This window comes from Phocoena phocoena, chromosome 20 (assembly GCF_963924675.1).
Source record: "Phocoena phocoena chromosome 20, mPhoPho1.1, whole genome shotgun sequence".
Classification (NCBI taxonomy): domain Eukaryota; kingdom Metazoa; phylum Chordata; class Mammalia; order Artiodactyla; family Phocoenidae; genus Phocoena; species Phocoena phocoena.
This window is the reverse complement of record NC_089238.1, coordinates 46,392,970-46,415,161: the sequence shown is the minus strand read 5'-3', so window position 1 is coordinate 46,415,161 and position 22,192 is coordinate 46,392,970. Positions and strand designations below refer to the sequence as shown.

At 41.9% G+C, this 22,192-nt stretch overlaps 1 protein-coding gene across 4 annotated transcripts; it reads left to right on the top strand.

The window, feature by feature from the left end:
* The first annotated feature begins 1,935 nt into the window (after positions 1-1,935).
* On the top strand, positions 1,936-21,788 carry LOC136141068 (ATP-dependent RNA helicase DDX19B). 4 transcript variants are annotated; one of them, XM_065899220.1, is made up of 13 exons: positions 4,298-4,354; positions 11,140-11,192; positions 11,887-11,891; positions 12,071-12,124; positions 13,178-13,313; positions 13,595-13,687; positions 15,855-15,957; positions 16,527-16,641; positions 18,898-19,075; positions 19,447-19,684; positions 20,229-20,391; positions 20,855-21,046; positions 21,480-21,541. In XM_065899220.1, the coding sequence occupies exons 1-13, from the start codon at positions 4,298-4,300 to the stop codon at positions 21,539-21,541; spliced, it is 1,449 nt and encodes a 482-aa protein (XP_065755292.1). The 4 variants fall into 4 exon arrangements, with proteins under 4 accessions (XP_065755291.1, XP_065755292.1, XP_065755293.1 ...); XM_065899219.1 differs by lacking the exons at positions 4,298-4,354; positions 11,887-11,891 and adding an exon at positions 1,936-2,020 and having other exon boundaries at positions 11,140-11,188; positions 21,480-21,788; XM_065899221.1 differs by lacking the exon at positions 11,887-11,891 and having other exon boundaries at positions 11,140-11,188; positions 21,480-21,788.
* The last annotated feature ends 404 nt before the right edge of the window (positions 21,789-22,192 follow it).

Below are 22,192 nucleotides of genomic sequence, written 5' to 3'. Positions count from 1 at the left end.
ATTAACAGCGAGTGGTAGCTGGAAGCAAGATCTTAGTTCCCGGACCGGGACTCCTAACCACTAGACCACAGGGGCCAGCGGCTAGGGCTTGGATCCCTAGTTCTTGCCTGCCTTGTCAAGAATGAATTCAGGCGAGGAGGCAGAAGGTAAAGAGAAAAGGAAAAAGTTTATTGGAAAAGCAAAGTACATGCAGAAAGACACATGGGCGAACTCAGAGAAAGAGCTGCACCTTTGGGAAATTCTTAAATTCTTTATAAAGGGGCAGTTTTCCGGGTCTTTGTCTTCCTTCCGGCCAATCATCTTGTTTTGTTCTCCCCTGGCTAATTTGTCTCAGGACCCTCCCCTTAGGTGCGGATGCACCTCTCAGTCAAGATGGATCCCGACAGCTGTCTGGGAGAAGCAAGTCACCATGGCCTGGAGTTGTCCCCTGACTTTTGACCCCCAAGGAGCCTTTCTGCTCATGTATAGTGTCTCCCTGCCCCTTCCAAGGGGAAGCGGAGATCCCTTGGTCCTTTACTGAAACAAGGTTTTGCCCCTCTTTGCTCTTGCCATGACTGTTATCTTAAGGCATCCACAAGAGACAAAGCTTGGCTATTCACCCTGTCCCTGTCATTGCTTCTATTTCAGAGCAAGCAGGAGACTGATTGTAAATGCCTAACCTGCAGCCCACCTATCTCCTGTCTCAGGAAATGCAAACAGGAGGCTAGTTGTAAGTATCCAGCCTGACCCACTTTTTTCTGTCTCATGAAACGTAAACGGGAGGCCAGTTGTAAATGTCTAACCTGGGGCCCATCTATCTACTGCCTCACTAGGATCTTAAAATGCAGATCCCAATTTAGTAGGTCTGGAGCGAAGCCTGAGATTCTGAATTTCTAATAAGCTCCCACGTGTTATCTGTGCTATTACTGGGGGATCACACTTGGAGTAGCAGTGGACTAAACTAGAGAATGAGCTTCTTCACCTATTTGTTCAGAGGCAAAGATTAAAAAGTTTGATCTGGGGTTCCCTGGTGGCGCAGTGGTTGAGAGTCCGCCTGCCGATGCAGGGGACACGGGTTCGTGCCCCGGTCCGGGAAGATCCCACATGCCGCGGAGCGGCTAGGCCCGTGAGCCATGGCCGCTGAGCCTGCGCGTCCGGAGCCTGCGCGTCCAGAGCCTGCGCTCCGCAACGGGAGAGGCCACAACAGTGAGAGGCCCAAGTACCACAAAAAAAAAAAAAAAAAAAAAGTTTGATCTACAGGGACTTCCTTGGCAGAACAGTGGTTAAGACTGCACTTCCACTGAAGGGAGAACGGGTTCAGGGAACTAAGATCCCATATGTTGCAGAGCCTGGCCAAAAAAAAAAAAAAAAAAAAAGATTAAAAATAAATTTAAAATAGGAACTTGCCTGGTGATCCAATGGTTAAGTCTCCGCGCTTCCAATGCAGGGGGGTAGGGGTTCGATCCCTGGTCGAACTGGGATCCCACTTGCAGTGCAGCCAAAAAATAAAATTAAAATAAATAAAATTAAATTAAATATTCATTAAAATATAAATTAAAAATAAAAATGTTTGATCTGGGGGTCAGGGAGGGGGGATGTGCATTCCTCATCTATTTATTCACCAAGTGAGTGTCTATTATGCTAGACCCTAGAGATCAAGATTAAGGAGAGCACTGCTCTGTCCTTACGGAGTTTCCAACCTAAGGCGGGAGCCTGACATTCAGCAAAAAACAACTCGGTTTAAAAAACTCAAGGCGGGGGGAGGGGGTAAAAAAAAAGCTCAATACCCAAAGGCTACCCCTTTTGAAACTTAGACCTAGCCTTTTGCACCCAGGTACTTTGGTGCGCATGCGCCACGCTTGCCGTTCCCCTTCTCTGATTGGCTGGCGGGACTGGCTTCTAGGCCTCAGCCAATGAGGCTCGGGCTGTGAGCGGCCGTTGGCGGTGGTAACCGCAATGCTGAGGGGCGATGGCTGGGGCTGCTAGCCCGTTCCGAGGTCGCGCCGTAGGGCGCTTTCCGCTCGCCCTGCCTGTGGGCGACGTGAGTATCTCTGAGGGTAGAAACAAGACCTTTTTCTACGTGTTCAGGGTTCTTCCCCGCCCCCACCCCGGGCTGGGACGGGAGGGAGGGACAGGAATAATAATAACAGCGTTTATTTAATCAAGCCTTCGCCAAGGGCCAGGCCCTGGGCCGATGGCCCTTAACCTTGTGATGTCGTTGAATCCTCGAACCGTGAGATGAGTGCTTACCAGGATTTCAGAGGAGACGGGCTGCCTAAGGTCACGTGGGAGTAAATGCAGGAGGCTGAATTCAAATCCAGGTGCTCTTATACTTGATTCCTCTCTCCACGCCCCACTTTGGGAACCAGTTTCCTTCTTACCAGGAGTCTCACATTGTGCAGGTGTTGGGGGTGGACACAGAAAAGTCTAGAATCCTGGGGCTTATTTTTAAGTTTTTTTTTTTTTTAAATAGGAAAAGCTATACATACTAAAAGCATTTATGGGAAAGATAAGCACTAAAATTCAGGAGAGCTTCTGTCTCTTGGGATGGCAATGCAGGGGCTTCATTTGAATCTTAATTGTTTTATTTCTTAAGCCGTGAGGTGGGAATCTAGGTGTCTGTTATAGTATTCCCTTTCCTGTTTGTCTGAAATACAATTTTAAAAGGAAAACACGCACATGGAAAAATTTTCAAAGGATTAGCTGTACACAATGAAAAGGAAGTCTCCTCCCACCCCAGACTTCTAGAGCCCCTCACTAGAAGCAGCCACCGATACCAGTTTTGTGGGTATCTTATACATTTTCTGTAGTATGTACAAGCATATATGTGAGTTTGTTTTGTTTGCACAAGTGGATCCTATTGTATACAGTTCTGTACTTTTAATGGCTTATTTTTAACCTCATTAAACATAAAAGTTCCTTAACATCTTTTAGCCCTGTGATCAATATAATTTGGCAAGACATTCCCAGGGTTGCTTCTCACATGAGGAGATGTAGGTCATGGCCTGCCATAATGCATATTTACCTTTTTCTTCTTGCACATCCTCACCTGTAGGGTCCAAAAAAATCTCCCCCAAATTAACCCTGTAAAGAGTGCGGGAGAAAAAGAATCATGGCAAGAAGAGGATTGCAGGAACTGCTTTACCCTTTCCCAAACAATTTTAACTTATAGCCTACAAGTAAAATTCCCCATAGACCCCACTGTTAACTTGAAATTAATTTGTTGTAGTGGATTACTGGCAAAGTGAAAGAAGTGGGGATTCATTTCTCACTCAGGTTGCAGGGAAGTGCCCAGCTTCTTTCTAGTGAAGTAGCAAGGAGAGAGAAGCTTGTTTGATCCCAGTTAAGGGAAAGTGTCACACTTAGTCCTTATTTTACCTCTTCTAAAAGCCATGTATACACACACACACACACACACACACACACACACACACATATTTTTAATTCTCCCAGTCACAGAACCCTTACATAAGAGAGCTGGGATTCTAGCCAGGCAAGGCTAACTCTAAATGTTACACCAGAGTGGGGCGATCCCTCGAGTGAACTCATTTGCTCATAAGCTGCTCTGCACGGCCCTTTTCATGGACCTCCTATCAACTTCATCCCTGGTTCTTGTCATCATCCCAGAAACTGTGTTTGGTTCCACAAACCTGCTTGCTTTTTGTCTGATTTTCTACCTGGAACACATTTCCCTAGCACCCACTCTGAGTATTTTTCAAGGTCAAATTACTGTAAGTGATGTTGGCACATAGTCTGTGGGACAAATTTTTAACCAAACGGTGTTTGAGAGGGCTGATTCCCAACACCCTATCCAACACCTGGACATTTAAAATTACCAACCTGAAAAGCGAAGTTAAAAATCTCTTTCAAATTCATCTTGCTCACTATCCGTAACGGTTTTGTGTATTGGTATATTCAATCTATATGAGCATCTTCTATGCCACCGTGCTGAGAGAGAATGTGGCATCTCTCCCAGCACGGTGGCGAGCAAAACATGGTTTTGCTCTTTGGTTGGACAGCCGGTTGACCTTAGGCACTTTAAGATACTACCTTAGTCTGTGGTTCTGGACGTTCGATAAGAAACCAAGAGCAATGAAGAGGTGGGGGCCTGAAGGCAACAAAAGCGCCAGTCCAAAGCGGGTGAGGGGTGGTCGGTCCGGCGCGGATTCTGACGTCACTGCGGCGCGCCGCTTCCGATCCCCAGCGCCTGAGCGAAAGAATTCCCCCCTCTTTGGGGCGGGAGTCTATCCAGATCGCGGGTCGCGCCGCGCCAGCCGGCTAGTTTGCCGGCACCTGCGTCCCAGACGTGCCTGCGACCATGGCCACCGACTCGTGGGCCCTGGCGGTGGACGAGCAGGAAGCGGCAGCCGAGTCGGTGAGTTGGCTTCAGCCGTAAAAGAGTCAGGGGGCCGATTTGGCCGGGATCAGATGCCTGGGAAAAGACACTCCCTAGGTTGGTCTGGGCCGGGATGGGGTGCGCGTAGGGATGGAGCCTGGACCCTGAGCTGGCTTTGTTTACCCACCCGCCAGCCCCCGACAGATTACGTAAGCGCAGGTGAGCGCTCCCATAGCTAAAGAGCCCAGGCGCCCGCCTGTCTTCCTGGAGTCAGGACCCTGAATTGTAATAATCACCCATGTAGGTGTCATTTTCCACCTTCCGATTCTGAGCTGCTTGGGCTCAGGAACCATGGCTTATTCATTCATATTTGTGTGCTTCCTCAGCTTGCTCAGTGATGATGAATGATTGACTCTGTAGGCTTGGCAGTCAGTAAATCCTCTCCTGATCCGCTTAACTTTGTTCTGGGCCTGACACACAGTAAGCAAGATATGGGTTAAACGTTACTATGTGGAATTCATTTTTCCCGCCTAAACACTCGAGTTCTCATAGTGCTTTGAACCCGCTTTGTTGGTACTTATTTCTGTTAATTTCTCGAGAACAAGGACTTGGTCTTATTTTTTATAACTGATAAAAATGTTTCATATGCACATAGATAAAGAGTCAAATAGTTTCATAAAGTGGTTCCCACCAGTTTCTTCCTCCCCAAAGAAAACTGTTATTTCTCTTGACCTTGATTTACGATACTGACCTCCTTGTTCCCTGAATAACATGCTTGCTTTGCTACTTGTTGAATTTTCCGGTTTAGGTGTTTATTGATTTTGACACTTTACTCCATCCTCCTTTCCCCACCACAAAAGCACACCTTCCCATTCCCCATCTTTCCATTATATTGTGATTTTAGTTAGATCAGTATTCTGTGCTTATATTATTAGTAACTCAGGAATACCTTTATTTCCTATACAACTTTTCCCTTGGAATTTGTAACTGCCGTTTTTTTTTGTTTATCGCCAATTCAACCCCAGCCTCTTTGCTAATTGTCTAAGTTTATCTCAGGATGTTCCCACACATCAAGTGATCAGTCAATTCCATTTCTGAGTTCCCCTGCGATGCAGGGGATATGGGTTCGTGCCCCGGTCCGGGAAGATCCCACATGCCGCGGAGCGGCTGGGCCCGTGAGCCATGGCCGCTGAGCCTGCGCGTTCGGAGCGTGTGCTCCGCAACAGGAGAGGTCACAACAGTGAGAGGCCCGCGTACCGCAAAAAACAAACAAACAAAATAACTGTACTAGTTGCCCCAGTTCATTTCGGGGGCTGGAGGGGAACAGGGCAAATTTCCCTTTGCCCTCAATCTGGGGACTTCCTCTTCTTCTCTTGTATTGCATCCCTTCCTTTCTGTATCCCCTCTCTTCATCTTTCACGATTTGGTGGAGCCATTTATCAGCTTTCTGAAGGTGTATGGGAAGTAAATTTTTTAAGATACTGCCTTTCCGAAATTAGCTTATTTTGCCCTATCATTTGAACAATAGTATTGCTGGGTGTAGAACTATTAGTTGGAAATTATTTTTCTGCCAAATTTTAAAGACATTGTTGTATTGCCTTCTAGATTTCTGTATTTGTTGTTGAGATGTCTGAGACCATTCTGATTCCCGATGTGACCTCTTTTTCCCTTTCTAAGTTTGAAGACTCTTCTGTTTGTCTCCAGTATTCAGAAAATTCATGATGATGTTTCTTGATATGGGTCTATTTTCATTCATTTTACTAGGCACTGGGTGGGAACTTCAATCTGGAAAACTCTTGTCCTTGTGTTATGGGAAATTTTCTTGAAAAATTTCATTGTTGATTTCTTCCCCTTGGTTTTTCTTCATTTCCTCTTTCCAGACTCTTATCAGTTGAATGTTGGATCTCTTGGACTGCCTTTTAATTTTTTTAAGTCAAGTTTGTTGTGATATAGTTTATATAAAGTAAAATTCACCCTTGTTAGTGCTACAGTTCTGTGAATTTTGACAGAGACATACAGTTGTGTAGCTACCATCACAATCAATATATAGAACGTTTCTACAACTCCAAAAAGTTCCCTCAAACTTTTTGCATTCACTTCCTTCTCCCCACCCATCTCTGGCAGCTGCTGATTTGTTTGTGTCATTTTAGTTCCACCTTTTCCAAAATGTGGTATAAATGGAATTATATAATATGTAGCCTTTTGAAAAATCTGGCTTTCACTTAACATAATGCGTTTGGGATTCAACCGTGTTGTTGCGTGGATCAGTAGTTTGTTCTTTTTTATTGCTGGGTAGTATGCCATGCATGGGTGTACCACAGCTTGCTTAGTCTTCTGTTGATGAACATTTGTGTATTTTCTAGTTTTTGGCATTTATGAATAAAGCTATTATATACATTAGGATACAGGTTTTTGTATGGACTTATGTTTGCATTTTTCTTGGGTAAATACCTAATAGTGAGATTTGCTGGGTTATATGTTAAGTGTACGTTTAACTTTATAAGTTACAAACCAAACTGTTTTCCAAAGTGGCTGTACCATTTTGTAATACCACCAGCAATGGCTAAGAGGTCTAGTTGCTCCACATCCTCACTAGCACAGCATGGCCAGTTTTTTCCCTCCATTCTAATAGGTGTATAGTATGTCACTGAGGTTTTGTTTTTGTTTTTTTGGGTTTTTTTTTTTGTGGTACGCGGGTCTCTCACTGTTGTGGCCTCTCCCGTTGCGGAGCACAGGCTCCAGACGCACAGGCCCAGCGGCCATGGCTCAGGGGCCCAGCCGCTCTGCGGCATGTGGGATCTTCCCGGACCGGGGCACGAACCCGTGTCCCCTGCATCAGCAGGCAGACTCTCAACCACTGCGCCACCAGGGAAGCCCGTCACTGAGGTTTTAATTTACATTTCCCTAATGACTAATGATATTGAGAGTCTTTTCATGTGCTTATTTGCCACCTGTATAACTTATTTGAAGTGGCTTTTCAAATCTTTTGCCCACTTAAAAATTTTGATTGTTTTCTTATTATTGAGTTAGGAGAATTCTTTATGTATTCTGGATACAAGTCCTTTATCAAATATGTCATTTGCATAAATATTCTCCCTGGTTGGAGCTTGCCTTTTAATTTTCTTAACAGTACTTTTTTGAAGAGGAGACATTTTCAATTTTGGCTAATTCTAATTTGTCAACTTTTTCATGATTAGTCCTTTTTGTGTTCTCTCTAAGAAATATACCTTACCCAAGGCCTCAAAGCTTTTCACCTGTATTTTCATCTAGAAGATTTATGGCTTTAAATGTCACATTTATGTCTGTGATCCATTTTGAGTTAATTTTTTTATGTAATAGGAAGATTAGATCAACATTACCACAGTCAATTTTAAAACATTTTCATCACCTCAGAGAGAAACCTGTACCTGTCAGCAGTCGCCCCTATTTCTCTTCAACCTCCCAGCCCAGCCCCTTGTAACCACTAATCTATTTTCTGTCCCCTTAGATATGCCTATTCAGGACATTCCCTATAAATGGAATCATATAACATGTGCTCTTTGGTGGCTGGCTTCTTTCACTTAGCATGTTTTCATGGTTCATCCATGTGGTGACACGTTATCAGTACTTCATTCACTTTTATTGCCAAATGATATTCTGTTGTATAGATACCACATTTTATTTATCTATTCATTGATGTACATTGATGGGCATTTGAATTGTTTCTGCTTTTTGACTATTATGAATAATGTTGTTGTGATCATTCATATGTACTTGATCAGGTACAAGTTTTTGTGTGGACATTTTCAGTTCTCTTGGGTATCTATCTAAAAGTGGTATCACTGGATTATATAGTAACTCTGTGTTTAACTTTTGAGGAACTGCCATACTGTTTTCCAAAGTGACTGCATCATTGTATCATCTTTAAGTTTATTATTATTTTTTTGAGATTAGTATCATCTATGAGAGGCACTGTTGTGTAAAAGTTAAGACCTAAGACCTTGTAGCCAGACAGACTTGGATTTGTATTCTGGGCCCAACACTTATAACCTTGGGCAAATTGCTTAACTTCTCTGTTCCTCAATTTCCACATCTATTAAATGGGGATAATCATAGTACCTACCTCACTGATTTATGGACATGCCTGAAATAAGTGCTACATAAGTGATTGCTATTATTATAGTTATTGTTATCTGTAATTCATTTTCTTTGCAGGAATCTTGAATTACTTATCCATATTGTACAGATTAGTTGAACCTGGATAAGTTTTGTGAATTTACTTAATCATGCACAGGTAAATTATAATAGATCCCAATATTCTAAAACTGAACAAATGAGTAAAGACAGCTCTTTCCTTCTGCCTTGTGGAACTCCCACTGAGGATCTCCACAGGAATTGTGTGATGTAGGTGACTCTGACATGTGCAGTGCAAGGTTACTGTGTTTTAAATATTCATCAAGCTCCATTTCTTATTCATTTTAGAAAAGAAAATATTAAATCCTATTTATGTTTATTTCCTCATTCCCCTGTGGTTCCTCTTTGTTCCCCTTGTTCCTTAGGAAATTTCAATTTAGAGAAGGGCAAAGGGAGTAGGAAACTCTAATGAGTAAGACTCTTAAGTCTCCTACTTCACCATTGTGCCTAAGGCATTCCTTATTCAGTATAACTGAATAACCATTTAATCTTCCTTCTTCTGTCTCAAGAATCCTTTCTCAAGTAGCTTTTGAATAAAATGCAGTGTGTAACTGTATAGATTCCAATTATTTTAACACATCTTAAAAGCTAAAATATTAACTAAAGGCCTTGAAAAAATGTAGACATTATAAGGTGGATGTTTTGGCTTTTTTGCCTTTTGGTTAATTTTTTGGATTGCAAAATAGTTTTGAATGAAGTTGCAAGAGAAATTGGTTTCTCCTTTTTGGTCCAAGTAAATGGAGCAAAGGAAGGAATCGGAACTAACTGGACTTTCAACGTAAGTTTCAGCGTTCAGTTCACTGACACTGCAGTAGGTGATGTGAACTTCACTGTCCTGGTGCTTTTGCTGTTTAGGCTTTGAGATCCTTACAGCAAAGTGAGGGCTGAGTATGTTTTCAGAATCTGCTGGAACCTCTCCAGAATTCTGATACATTGTAATCAAAACAACATTTCTTGGTTTCATTTACATTGTTGCTATCAACTTTTTCTGTACATTGCATTTTATTTTAACTGTTTATTTACTCTGTTAGCTTCAATTTTAACAATATACCAACAAAAGAATAGGTTGTCCTTTTATCACTGATTATTACAGTAAAGGATATTTCTAACTCACTTATACCTCAACCCTGTCATTTATTTTAGGTAGCAGTTATCACCCTAGGAGTGAGTACTATTAACCCTGCTCTTGTAAATATTGCCAGTAAGTCAGTCTGTCTGTCTCTGTTTTTAACAGCCTTGAATATTAGGCTTAAACCATGTTCATTGGCAGGATGTGGAAGAGGAGTGCTTTAGTGAAGACTAGAATATATTGAACGCCTACTATATATCATAACATGGTGCAGGTTGCCTCATTCATTATCTGTTAGTGTGCTCTCTGTCCTTCAGAATTAATGAAGGATTTTTACTGCTTCATAGTGATTTCCTTTTTTTTTTTTTTTTTTGCCAATTCCCTGTCTTGCCAGTCTCTCCAGTGTGTTCCCCCGCCCCCTGCTTCCTCCTCCATCCACCCCAACAGCGAGGTAGACAGACACCAGAAACTCCCTTTTCAGTTTCCATCAATAGAAGTGAGGTTCCTCCATTCCCAGCTAACTATACATTAAAACAGTTTTTTCATTCCTCCCTCCATTTTCCCCCTTCTTGGACTTAGAGGAAGAGCAGAAATGAACCTCAAGACATAGAAAACCTGTGCAAGTGGTGCTTTAAGCAATAGCCATTTGATTGTGGTGGTGATTTTCATTCTTTTTCCCTTCTCTACATGATGTCTTAAGCTCCACTTAATATTTTATGATTAGAGCACCTGCTTTGGCTAGATCCAAAGGTCAACTAAAAATAAAAATATCCCCTGTCTTTAAGTTCTGTTCTTTTCTTTCTTTTTTTTTTTTTTTTTGGCTTTATTGAGGTATAATTGACAAATTTTCATACTAATAGGGGAGATAAGTCCTTCCAGGATATCCCTAACTTACAGTGTTTGATCAAAGTCCTAATAAATCTTTCTTTGATATGTCTTTACTTTATCCCTTCCTTTCTATTCCCACTTCATCCTGCTGGGTATTTTGATTACATAGTGCCATGATGCTCTAGGCTGTTCCCAATTTTAAATACCAGACATCTAGCACAAGGCAACCCGAATGTGAGGATGCATACTGGCGTGCTGTGGCCCTGTTACTCCAACATAGCCTGCAGCGTGACTGATTTCCACCCACAGATGCTTTTCATTGCAGTCTTCCCGCCTCAGTGTTCTCTGAAGAATGACTGCATTTTCCAGTATGTCTCTAAATTTCCTCTTGTTTGAAAAATGAGAGTGACAACTTAAATGGTATTCTGTTGAGAGATTGAGAGAATCTGTGTAATCCGGGCATTAAGCAAACTCACAAATTATAATTCTTTCTAAGGATTGTAGTTAGGAAGTGTGGATTTTGAGCTGTTGTGTAACCAGTTTTTTTCCACTGGTTTTGTGGGCTATTTTGTTTATTCTCACTCTAACATTTAGTAAACAAAAGGAGCCCAGCAGAACAACCTAATGAATATGTCCTAATGAATAGGTCATGAGAGTGGTTCATTTCTTCCCAGCTTCACTGGGGGAGGCACTATTGATGCAAAATCTTTTAAGTGATTTTCCTGACACTTTCCCCCCCATGTTCTCCATTTAGTTCAGCAACTTGCATCTTAAGGAAGAGAAAATCAAACCAGATGCCAATGGTGAGTAACTAAATGCTAGTTTGAAAACAAAAATAATTTCCTTTAGTATTAATGTTTTAACATAACAACTGTCTGGAAAAAAATTATATGTGTACCAGACAGGGCGCCGGCAGATAGTGGCAGTCATTTGATTTGGGAATCAACAAACGGGATTGTTTGCTGTTCTGCTTCATATAAGCATGAGGATGCCTAATTGGCTTATAAATTATAAAGTGTATTACTAACCATGAAAATATACTGCCAATGATTATTTTTTAAAATATTCCTCAATTTGAGATGAGATAGACAAAGTATGAACAACCTGAGGGTTAACCTATTGTAATTATTCTGAAATCGTATCTACCAGAAACCTAAGATGTCCATTGAATTTTTGTTGATGTATTTAACATTGTAGGGGAGAAATTGTAACACCTCACTCTGAATTATTTTTCTGTATGTTTTTACAGAACTACAACATTGAATATATGTTTCTATTAATCAACAATTTATATACAAAGAGTCTTAATGGCGCTATGGTGTTTGTATATTGACGAAATATGATTTGCAAAGGTATAGATATTCCTCTGTTGAGCATCAAGGTGGTTTTGGTCATTGCTGTAACCATCCTTCTGTAACATGAGAGAAATATTGATGCTGTGAGGGATTAATATTAGTTTTTGAGGTAAAGTGAGAGAACTTGGAAAGAACTGAAATATAAGCAACAGTTTTCATACCTTTGTTTATATAGGAACAATAAAATGTTTTTATCTGTGGCTTGCTTTCCTCATTTATTTTTTTGCTCCCCAGGCCTTTACATTTCTAGTGTCTCATAGAATTTGAATTGTCTCAGCTGTTGGGTATGGGATGTGATTTTGAATGACGGCCGCTTTGTGTCTGATAAAGGTGCTGTGGTCAAGACCAATGCTAATGCAGAGAAGGCAGATGAAGAAGAGAAAGGTAACTTAGCCTAGAGTTACATATACATGAAGTTCTACAGTCTAAGAGAATGGAATGTTACGAGGTTTCATTTTTACACCTTACTTGGCTGGGCTTTAATGGGAGTCACAGTGCTAATAAAAGTTCAACATAGTCATTGGTAAAGGGATTCTAATTCTTTACATTTTAGAGAAATTTTACTTTGAACAACTGATAAACTTCAGCAGCAGCAGGAAATATTCCCTGAGTGATTATCTTGTATTGGTCTTTATAAAAGAAATTTTAACTTGCGTCACCATTTCCTAATAAAATTATATATATTTGTTGGTATTTTGACACATTTAATGAACAGCTTATCCAACATCAAGATACAGACTTTGTTAATTTGGTTTTTTTTCCGTTGTTGTGATGTGTTTTTTAAGCTCATAATTTTATTTTATTATTTTATTTATTTATTTTTGGCTACATCGGGTCTTTGTTGCTGTGCGTGGGCTTTCTCTAGTTGCAGCGAGTGGGGGCTACTCTTCGCTGTGGTGCGCGGGCTTCTCGTTGTGGTGGCTTCTCGTCGCAGAGCACGCAAGCTTCAGTAGTTGTGGCACGTGGGCTCAGTAGTTGTGGCGCACGGGCTTAGTTGCTCCACAGCATGTGGGATCTTCCCTGACCAAGGATCGAACCTGTGTCCCCTGCATTGGCAGGCGGATGCTTAACCACTGCGCCACCAGGGAAGTCCCTTAAGCTCATAATTTTAAATTTATATTGAGTGTAAATTGGGGAGTAAATATTTGGGTTTGGATAGGAGAAATCAGTAACCTCAAGAAAGGATAGTTGTTAGGAATAGAGTTCTGGAGAAGAATATGAGGCCCCAACAGATGATACGAGTATCATAATTTTTCCCTTTAATAAAACTATTTTAAATGCATTTATAAATCAAAACTAAGCTATACCTTGAATTAGGAGCCCCAGTACAAATGCATGTTATTGCTTAAAATACCAATGGCAGCTGAATTCAGATGAGATCATCACGCTGGATTTCATGGACTTTTTAAAATCTTCACAGTCTTTTTTTCCTGACAGAGGACAGAGCCGCCCAGTCCTTACTCAACAAGCTGATCAGAAGCAACCTTGTCGATAACACCAACCAAGTGGAAGTTCTGCAGCGGGATCCAAACTCCCCGCTCTACTCAGTGAAGTCCTTTGAGGAGCTTCGGCTGTGAGTATCTACTTTCTGTCTCTCCCCTTTGTGTTTAGATAGAAATCCTAGGCCTGTTACAAGTGTTTTTTCATCACTACAGAACATTTTTAGTTAACACAAGTTTAATAAAAGAATTTAGCTGCTTTGGGCTAGTAAGTAAAATTTCTAGGTAATTCGTAAAAGCTTTAGCTGCACTCATACATTGTGTCCAGTTCACAATTCTAGTACTGTTAGCTAGATATGTGGCTTCTTTCCTTAACGAAAGAGACTGTGACTTTCATCTTTAACTGTTTTTCTAGGAAACCACAGCTTCTCCAGGGAGTCTACGCCATGGGTTTCAACCGTCCATCGAAGATACAGGAGAACGCATTGCCTTTAATGCTTGCTGAGCCGTACGTGTCCTAATGCAACTCTATCCCATTTTTAACCTCCCATGTTTTTTTTTAACTTTTATTATTTTAAAAAACTATACTAGTAATACATGCTCATTTTAGAAAAGTTAGAAAACAGTGAAAAATAAGAAAAAAGAAATAATTTGTAATCTCCCTCTCCCCTACACTATTAATATTTGGAGTAGAGACTTCTAGATGTTTTTCTGTGTAAACTTGCATATGTATACTTTTTTCTTAAAGGAACCATATAAAATGTTTAAATGTTTTTTTGATACGATAATTACATAATAATATTTCTATGTTGGTAAATACATTTATTTCATTTATATACACCATGATTTCATTATATGGATAAGTAAAATATATGTGTCAATGTAGAAGACAAAAACCAAACAGGGTTCTAGGAGACCAGAATAGTACAATTGCTAAGGTCATTTTCTGGTGCAGTGCTTCTTACTCTTTCACAGGTGTTTGAATCTCACAGGAATTTATTAAAATGCAGATTCTGATTTCAGTAAGTCTGAGGTGGGGACTGAGGTTCACCATTTCTAATAAGCTTCCCAGTGTTGCTGGTGCTGCTGGTGTCAGACCACATTTTGAGCAACAAGGTTCTAGAGCATGAGGAACTTTTTATAAAAGCTGATCCCTACATCACATATGATTACCTAAATTTGTACTGCATATAATCCTAAATCCCCCTTTCCCTATTTGTCTGAAAATAGATACTTTAGGTCTGTATTTTCTCAAAGTTTTTTTTTGTTCTGTGTCATAATGTATTTTTCAAGATGGATAATGTCTTTTGAGCATACTTAAAAATGAATAAATTGAATGTTTATTAGATTGTTTCACATTTGCCACTTGTATTTATGGATCTTGATGCTTTCATAGATGCTCAGTGTTAGATTGTCAATGTTAGAAGAGATCTGAGAGAATTTTCTAGTACTTTTTCTTCACTAACATATTTATTGAGGGCTTGGTTTGTAACAGATACTATTCTAGGCACTTGGATACATTAGTGAACAAAGCAGACCAAAATCCTTGCTCACAAGGAGCTTACATTCTAGTTTGGAGTATAGATGATATATTTTTATTAAAAATAAATCAAATATATAGTCTGTTAAAAGGTGATAGATTGTAAATATAATTAATGCCCCTGAATTGTACACTTAAAAATGGCAAATTTTATATTATCTATTTTACCACAATTTAAAAAAATCATTAATGTAATATACCAAAAAGCATTGACTTGTATACTTTAAATGGATGAATTGTATGGTATATGAATTATATCTCAATAAAGTTCTTTTTTAAAAAGGTGATAAGTGCTAAGGAGGAAAATAGAGCATGATGGGGGGATTGGGAATACCAAGGACCTGACTGCAGTTTTACTCTCAACGTTTTGTTATGGGAAAGTTGAAAGGATTTTATAGTGAATACCTATATATACCCACCTCCTAGATTCTTTCAGTGACATTTTACTGTGACTATTTACTATGCCTTATCATGTATCCATCTACCAGTACATCTTTTTTAAGGCTTTTCAAAGTAGGTTGCAATTTTAAATCAAGTAGTTAGGGTAGAATCTCATTAAATAGGTGATATCTGAGCAAAGACTTGAAGGAGAGGAGAGAGTTGGCATGTTATCATCTGGGGACAGTAGTACCAGGCACTGTATAGCCGGTGCAGAAGCCCTCAGACAAGAGCATGGCTGGCATGTTTCCAGAGCAGCCCCAGGGCCATTGTGGTGGAGTGGAGTGAGGAAGGGGGAGGGCAGTGGTGAGGTGGTAGAACAGAGAGCTAGTGGGGAGCCACATCAGGTGCGACCTTGTACGGCATTAGAAGAATTTTAACTTTTGCTGTGAATGAAATCTGGAGTGATTGGAAGGTTTTTGAGCAGAAGAGTGACATGAGCTGACTCACATTTTAAAAGAATCACTCACTGCTATGTCAAGAATAGATAAAAGATTAAGGAAGGACTACTTCAAATCAAAAGCATAAAATCTTCTATTTGTGAAGCTAGCGTATGTAACTTTACTACAGAATCCAAGGCCTCCTTCTGTAAATTAAGTTGGAATATTCATTCTTTAATTAAGCTTTATGCTTCATTTTTATTCACTGAAAGAATACATGAGATTTATACTCCTAAACAGTTTGTTTTCTTGTGCAGCCCACAGAACTTAATAGCCCAGTCTCAGTCTGGTACTGGTAAAACAGCTGCCTTTGTGTTGGCCATGCTCAGCCAAGTAGAACCTGCAAACAGATACCCCCAGGTAAGGGCTTGGTGAATTTGGGTTTTCTAACTCATAGCTGGAAGGGAAATGCCATTTGATGGACTAAAAGCTGAGCTTTGTATTACTTTTCACATAAACTAGAACCCCGTAAGTTGAGCACAAACAGCATGGTTGATCTTCCAGTAATAACAAAAATCCTGTTCCTCTTTTGATGATTTGCCAGTCCTGGGATACTGCTGATAGGCTTGGCTTCTTTAGTTGCAAGAAAAACCTCCTTAATCTACAACTATCATCCATTAGGAACTTCTGAGAACCTTCTGAGTAAGAGAAAAGGAAGCTTATCTCCAATTGGAATTTCAGGTCCCTACTCACATGGGGCTTTTGGTACTCCAGTGGCCAATAGCTGTTCTCAAGTGTCTTTACCGAGCCAGAGTTCTGACCCCTGAGAATTACAGCTTATGACTCTGCAGCTTAAAGAGTCAAATGGTGGGCACTTTATATATTCTTTGCTTCAGCCTCAGCTGGAGGAATCATTAAGTTCTAATGGTAATTCCCTGTTGCTTAATAGTGACTGTCAGAATTCTCTCTCTGCATTCTTTCCCTACCAGTGTCTGTGCCTCTCCCCAACTTACGAGCTCGCTCTTCAAACGGGAAAAGTGATTGAGCAGATGGGCAAATTTTACCCTGAACTGAAGCTAGCTTATGCTGTTCGTGGCAATAAATGTGAGTATGAATATGTGATCCTTGTTAATTAAGCTAATTACTTTTTATTTTGAAAAATTTCAAAATGTATGCAGTTGAAATAATACAATGAACACACGTGCCTTCCACCTAGATTCGAAAAGTAAACATTTTGCCATATTTGCTTTATCTATATATGTGTCCGTATTTTTTTTTTTTTTTGCTGAATCATTTGAAAGTAAATTGTAGACACTGTGGCTTTTTATTCCTAAGTACTTCAGTGTGCACTTCATAGTAAGAACATTCTGCAGCATATCCAAAATACCCTTATCACAACCAAGAAAATAACACATTTTTAATAACTAACATCTAGTCCATTTCATTTCCCCCTAATTGTCCCAGAAGTGTTTCTTTATGTCTTTTTTGTTGAACCAAGACCGAGTCAGTGTATATGCATTGCATTTGGTTGTTATATCTCTTTCTTTCAGTGTAGAATAGTCGCCTCACATTCCCTCCACTATGTTACATTTGACTTTTTGAGCAGACCAATTACTTAAAAAATAGCCTGATTTTTTTCTTCATTGGAAGAGCAAAAGTGTTCTAGAATGTTCATGGCAATTAACCCTGGGAGATGCTTTTATTATTCTTTTTTCTTTATCCATTCTTTCTACTTTTGCTTGTTTTACAACAAACTACAATATTTAAGTAATTATAAATTCGTTGGAATCTTGGTTGAGTCCTCTGGATCTTTAACACAAACCTGTGACTTGATGACTGGCAGAAGTCCACTTGCTGTACATGTCCTAACACCAACTTAAGTCACTTCTTTTTTTTTTAAATTTGTTTATTCATTTATTTGTTTTTGGCTGCATTGGGTCTTTGTTGCTGCACACAGGCTTTCTCTAGTTGCAGCGAGCAGCGGCTACTCTTTGTTGCAGTGTGTGGGCTTCTCATTGCAGTGGCTTCTATTGTTGCGGAGCACAGGCTATAGGCACGGGGGCTTCAGTAGTTGTGGCTCGTGGGCTGTAGAGCACAGGCTCAGTAGTTGTGGTGCACGGGCTTAGTTGCTCTGCGGCATGTGGGATCTTCCCAGACCAGGGCTCAAACCCATGTCCCCTGCATTTGCAGGAAGACTCTTAACCACTGCGCCACCAGGGAAGTCCTCTTATGTCAGTTCTGAAGAGAAAAGTAAATACGACAATAAAACTTAGTGGAAAATCTAAGTCTAGATTAGATGTCTTAAGACATCTAAAATATTGCAGTTTGTATCTGAGTTAGAATGACAGAGGATTCTGAGTATTTGTGGAGGGCAGTAATTGGTTTGTTAACTGAAGTAAAGAGGAGCATTTGTTAGCTTTAAATTGACTCAACATTCGTGTTAAGGCAAAATTTTCTCTGTGATTTTTTAAAAATATTTATTTGGTTGCACTGGATCTTAGTTACGGCTCACAGCCTCCTTAGTTGCGGCACATGGGATCCTTAGTTGTGGCATGTGAACTCTTAGTTGTGGCATGCATGTGGGATATAGTTTCCTGACCAGGGATTGAACCTGGGTCCCCTGCATTGGGTGCATGGAGTCTTAACCACTGCACCATCAGGGAAGTCCCTTGGCTGTGACTTGTATGTATGTATCCCCTTGGCTGGGATCTTGTATGTATTTGGTTAAGGTTATATTGTAATTAAAGGACTAAAAATTGAATCACTAAGTACCATCTAACCCAAAATGAGCCAAATTCTCAATTTCAGGCTGCACAGGGCCAAGAATGTGCCATGCTGTGCCAGGCCTAGTCTGGGGAAGCACTCTAAGAGAGGCAGTTTGTTTCTTGGAAAAGACAAAACCTTTCATAATGAATCTTATTTACTGACCTGGGAAAGGGGCACGTAAAGGCAACTGACTCATTTGACATAGATGCTGGGAGAACTGAGAGGCAGAGTATACTGGAGTGAGAGCTTTGAAAAAGTCTACTTGTGAAGAAATGCAAACCCAGGCAAGGGAGAATGATGTTGACAGAGAAGACATAAAGATAAGAAATCCTTGAGAGAGGATTGATGATTATAGAGAATGTAAAAGAATACCATTTTCATCTCATTGTTTATACTCTTAACAAATCTTTTCAGCATTACTGTTTTGTGTATGTATGTCCATTAAATACTGTAGTGCTATCCTAACCTTTCCTTAAAATATGAATGCAAACATCAAAAGAATTGCTTTAAAATACATCGTAGCTTTAGAATTGCTCAGAGAGTAGAGCTGGCTTTGCCATGGAAGTACCCACAGAACACATCTTGTCTCCACAGTGGAAAGAGGTCAGAAGATCACTGAGCACATTGTCATTGGCACCCCTGGGACCGTTCTGGACTGGTGCTCCAAGCTCAAGTTCATTGACCCCAAGAAGATCAAGGTGTTTGTTCTGGATGAGGCTGACGTGATGATAGCTACTCAGGGCCACCAAGATCAGAGCATCCGCATCCAGAGGTAGGAACTCATGAGCCAGGAGGAGCTTCTCGGCCTCCTGATCTGCAGCATCATCTCCTTTTACTTCACCCTCCTCTTCTTGCCCCTGCCAGGTTCTTTACTCTGCAGCTTTCAGAGGCACTTGTTTGGTGGGCCATTTCCATGTCACACTGACCATACCCCCAGCCTGGGTTGAGGAAGGAGACTTAGGGACTCTACCACCAGCCGTCCCTGCTCCACGTCTGCTCCTCCCTCCTCCCTGCAGTGCTCCTCCCTGCTTTGCCACCTTCCTGGGGACGCAGGTCATCCAAGCCTGGGGAGGCTGTGCTTCTGTTCCTTCCAGTGAAACACTCGGTCGGGGTCATGTTGAACGCCTGGGCCTTCCCTTGCAGGATGCTTCCCAGGAACTGCCAGATGCTGCTTTTCTCTGCCACCTTCGAAGACTCTGTCTGGAAATTTGCCCAGAAAGTGGTCCCAGACCCAAACATCATCAAACTGAAGCGCGAGGAGGAGACGCTGGACACCATCAAGCAGTATTATGTCCTGTGCAATAGCAGAGATGAGAAGTTCCAGGCTTTGTGTAATATCTACGGGGCCATCACCATTGCTCAAGCCATGATCTTCTGCCATGTGAGTAGCAGCTGCAGCAGGAGGAGGCCTGCGGGGGAGGAGCTCCACTGGAGGGTGTGGCCCTGCGCCCTCCCTCTCAGCCAGCTCCACTTCCTGCTGGGGGACCAGGTTCCTTCCCTGTGGCTGGAAAGGAAATGAATCACCTCCATCTGCCCCAGGACATATTCTCGCAGGTTGTAATGAGTTATAAGGGGAAGACTGAAGATCTAAACCTTCTTTGGTCCCACTTCTTAGAGATAACTTGGGAAAAAGACCTCCAAATAACATCCAGGAAAATAATTTTAAAGTTTTAATAATATAGAGTATTTAGGAATGAAGACCTTTGGCTCGAACCAGTCTTTATAGATAAACACTAAGATCATTGAAGGAATTTATCCCAAAAAAATCACATGGCTAAAAAATATTCAGAAACTTAAAGCCTAACCTGCTGACTGAACTCAGTAGAGCCTTCATATATATTAATGGCAACAAGCCACTTTTCTGCAGGTGTCTTCATTTGTTTTTTTACAGGTATCTTCCCTTAAAACAATTCTTTTCACTCCAGACCCGCAAAACAGCTAGTTGGCTGGCAGCAGAGCTCTCAAAAGAAGGCCACCAGGTGGCTCTGCTGAGTGGTGAAATGGTGGTGGAGCAGAGGGCTGCAGTGATTGAGCGCTTCCGAGAGGGCAAAGAGAAGGTTCTGGTCACCACCAACGTGTGTGCCCGCGGTGAGCAGAGATTGTGTCCTGGTCTGCAGGCTCGGGGTAGCGGGAGAGATCCTCATCTGTGGGACACTCCGGTGGTTTGTGGGAGATCCTGTTTTCTAGAAGAGCCTGTTTGTATTCCCTCAGCAGAGGAGAACTTTCACAGAAGCCAGGAGTCCTGACTTGGTGGCTTAGAACGGCACCTGCTCTTCTTGGGGCCCCCAGTGAGGCTTTAGCTGCTTCTCCAGATACTGGTATCCAGCAGAGGCTCTCTGGAGCCTGATGGCTGATTTCATAATTTAGTCAGCACCTGCCACAGTTCTGTTTTCTCCCTCTGGGTTCTGCTACCTGCCTCTTTGTCTGAATCCCAGAGCTGGTCCATCCCAGACTGTTCCTTCCACCTGAGGTTGGTGTGTGTAGGCCTGACTGTGGACGACAGTGGTTTCTGTCTCCCATCCTCACTCCTGTCCAACTCTCCTTCATGCAGGTATCGATGTGGAACAGGTGTCTGTCGTCATCAACTTTGACCTTCCCGTGGACAAGGATGGGAACCCGGACAACGAGACCTACCTGCACCGGATCGGGCGCACCGGCCGCTTTGGCAAGAGGGGCCTGGCCGTGAACATGGTGGACAGCAAGCACAGCATGAACATCCTGAACAGAATCCAGGAGCATTTCAGTGAGTCCCTGGGAGTGTCCCCTGCTGGGCCCTTACCTTACAGGGGCAAGTCCAGGGCGGGAGGGGAGGGTAACAGGTAGGTTTTCCTGTGGCCCCGAGAGAGGCCTTTGTCTCTGTCCCATTCCCCTCCTTCCCTACAATGTGGAAGTTCTCAAAGAGCACACCTGGAGAGCTCAGGGCTCAGGGACTTGAATGACAGTCCCCCCGGCCAGGCTGAGGGGCCTGGGGCTCTGGCTGTGCTGTCTGTGTCCCTTGCTCAGTCACTGGAAGCCTTTGGGGTTCAGTGAAGGATCTCTGTGGCCAGAGGCACAGCACGTTCCTAGGTAGCAGAGACCTGTGTTTCCTCCCTCCCTGCTGTGCTGTCCCTTGCCTGAGTGTGTGTCTCTGTAACCCCATGTTTGTCTCTCTTTGAATTCTCTTTTCTTTCCCCCAGATAAGAAAATAGAAAGACTGGACACAGATGACTTGGACGAGATTGAGAAAATAGCCAACTGAGAAGCTGCTGCAGTCACTGGTGCCACCCTTGGTGCTCCCCCTGCACGGGACACTAGTGCTTTCACTGCACAGGCCTCAACAGTCAACACAAAGATGAAGGCACGAGTAGAGAGAAACTACCTACCTCATTTTAAATTACGTTTGGACTTGACAAAAATTGTACAAGTGATGGGGGAAGGTAGAAAAAAACTGTTTACACAACTTTTGAAGATTAGGCATGAATACATAGAAATTTACCTTTTGGAAATTCCGTCTTTTTTTTGGCCAGCGTTTTCCCACATCATTACGCTAACCTAGATGTTGTGGCTGATCACTTGCTCAGGAGCCTTTGTGGCAGCCCCGGCCTGTTCTCTGCTTAGAATTGTTCAGGCCAGCCTCCAGCCCTTGTGAAAGTGACAGAGTAGAGGTGAAGAGGGAACACAGAGAGAGACCGAGTAGCCTAGGTGTGTAAGCCAGTCATCGTGTTTGGAGTGTGGCATGAAACAGCAGAGGAGACCTGCGAGCTGCTGCTTTGGATTTGGGTTGGGACAGCTCGTCTGAGTGTTGTCGGTCCCCGCTGTCCTGATGGCCAGAGCAGGAAGATTTGCTAAGCATGGACCACAATGCCAACCTGGGATCTCTGGTGTACACAAGTCTGTGTTGCAGACCATG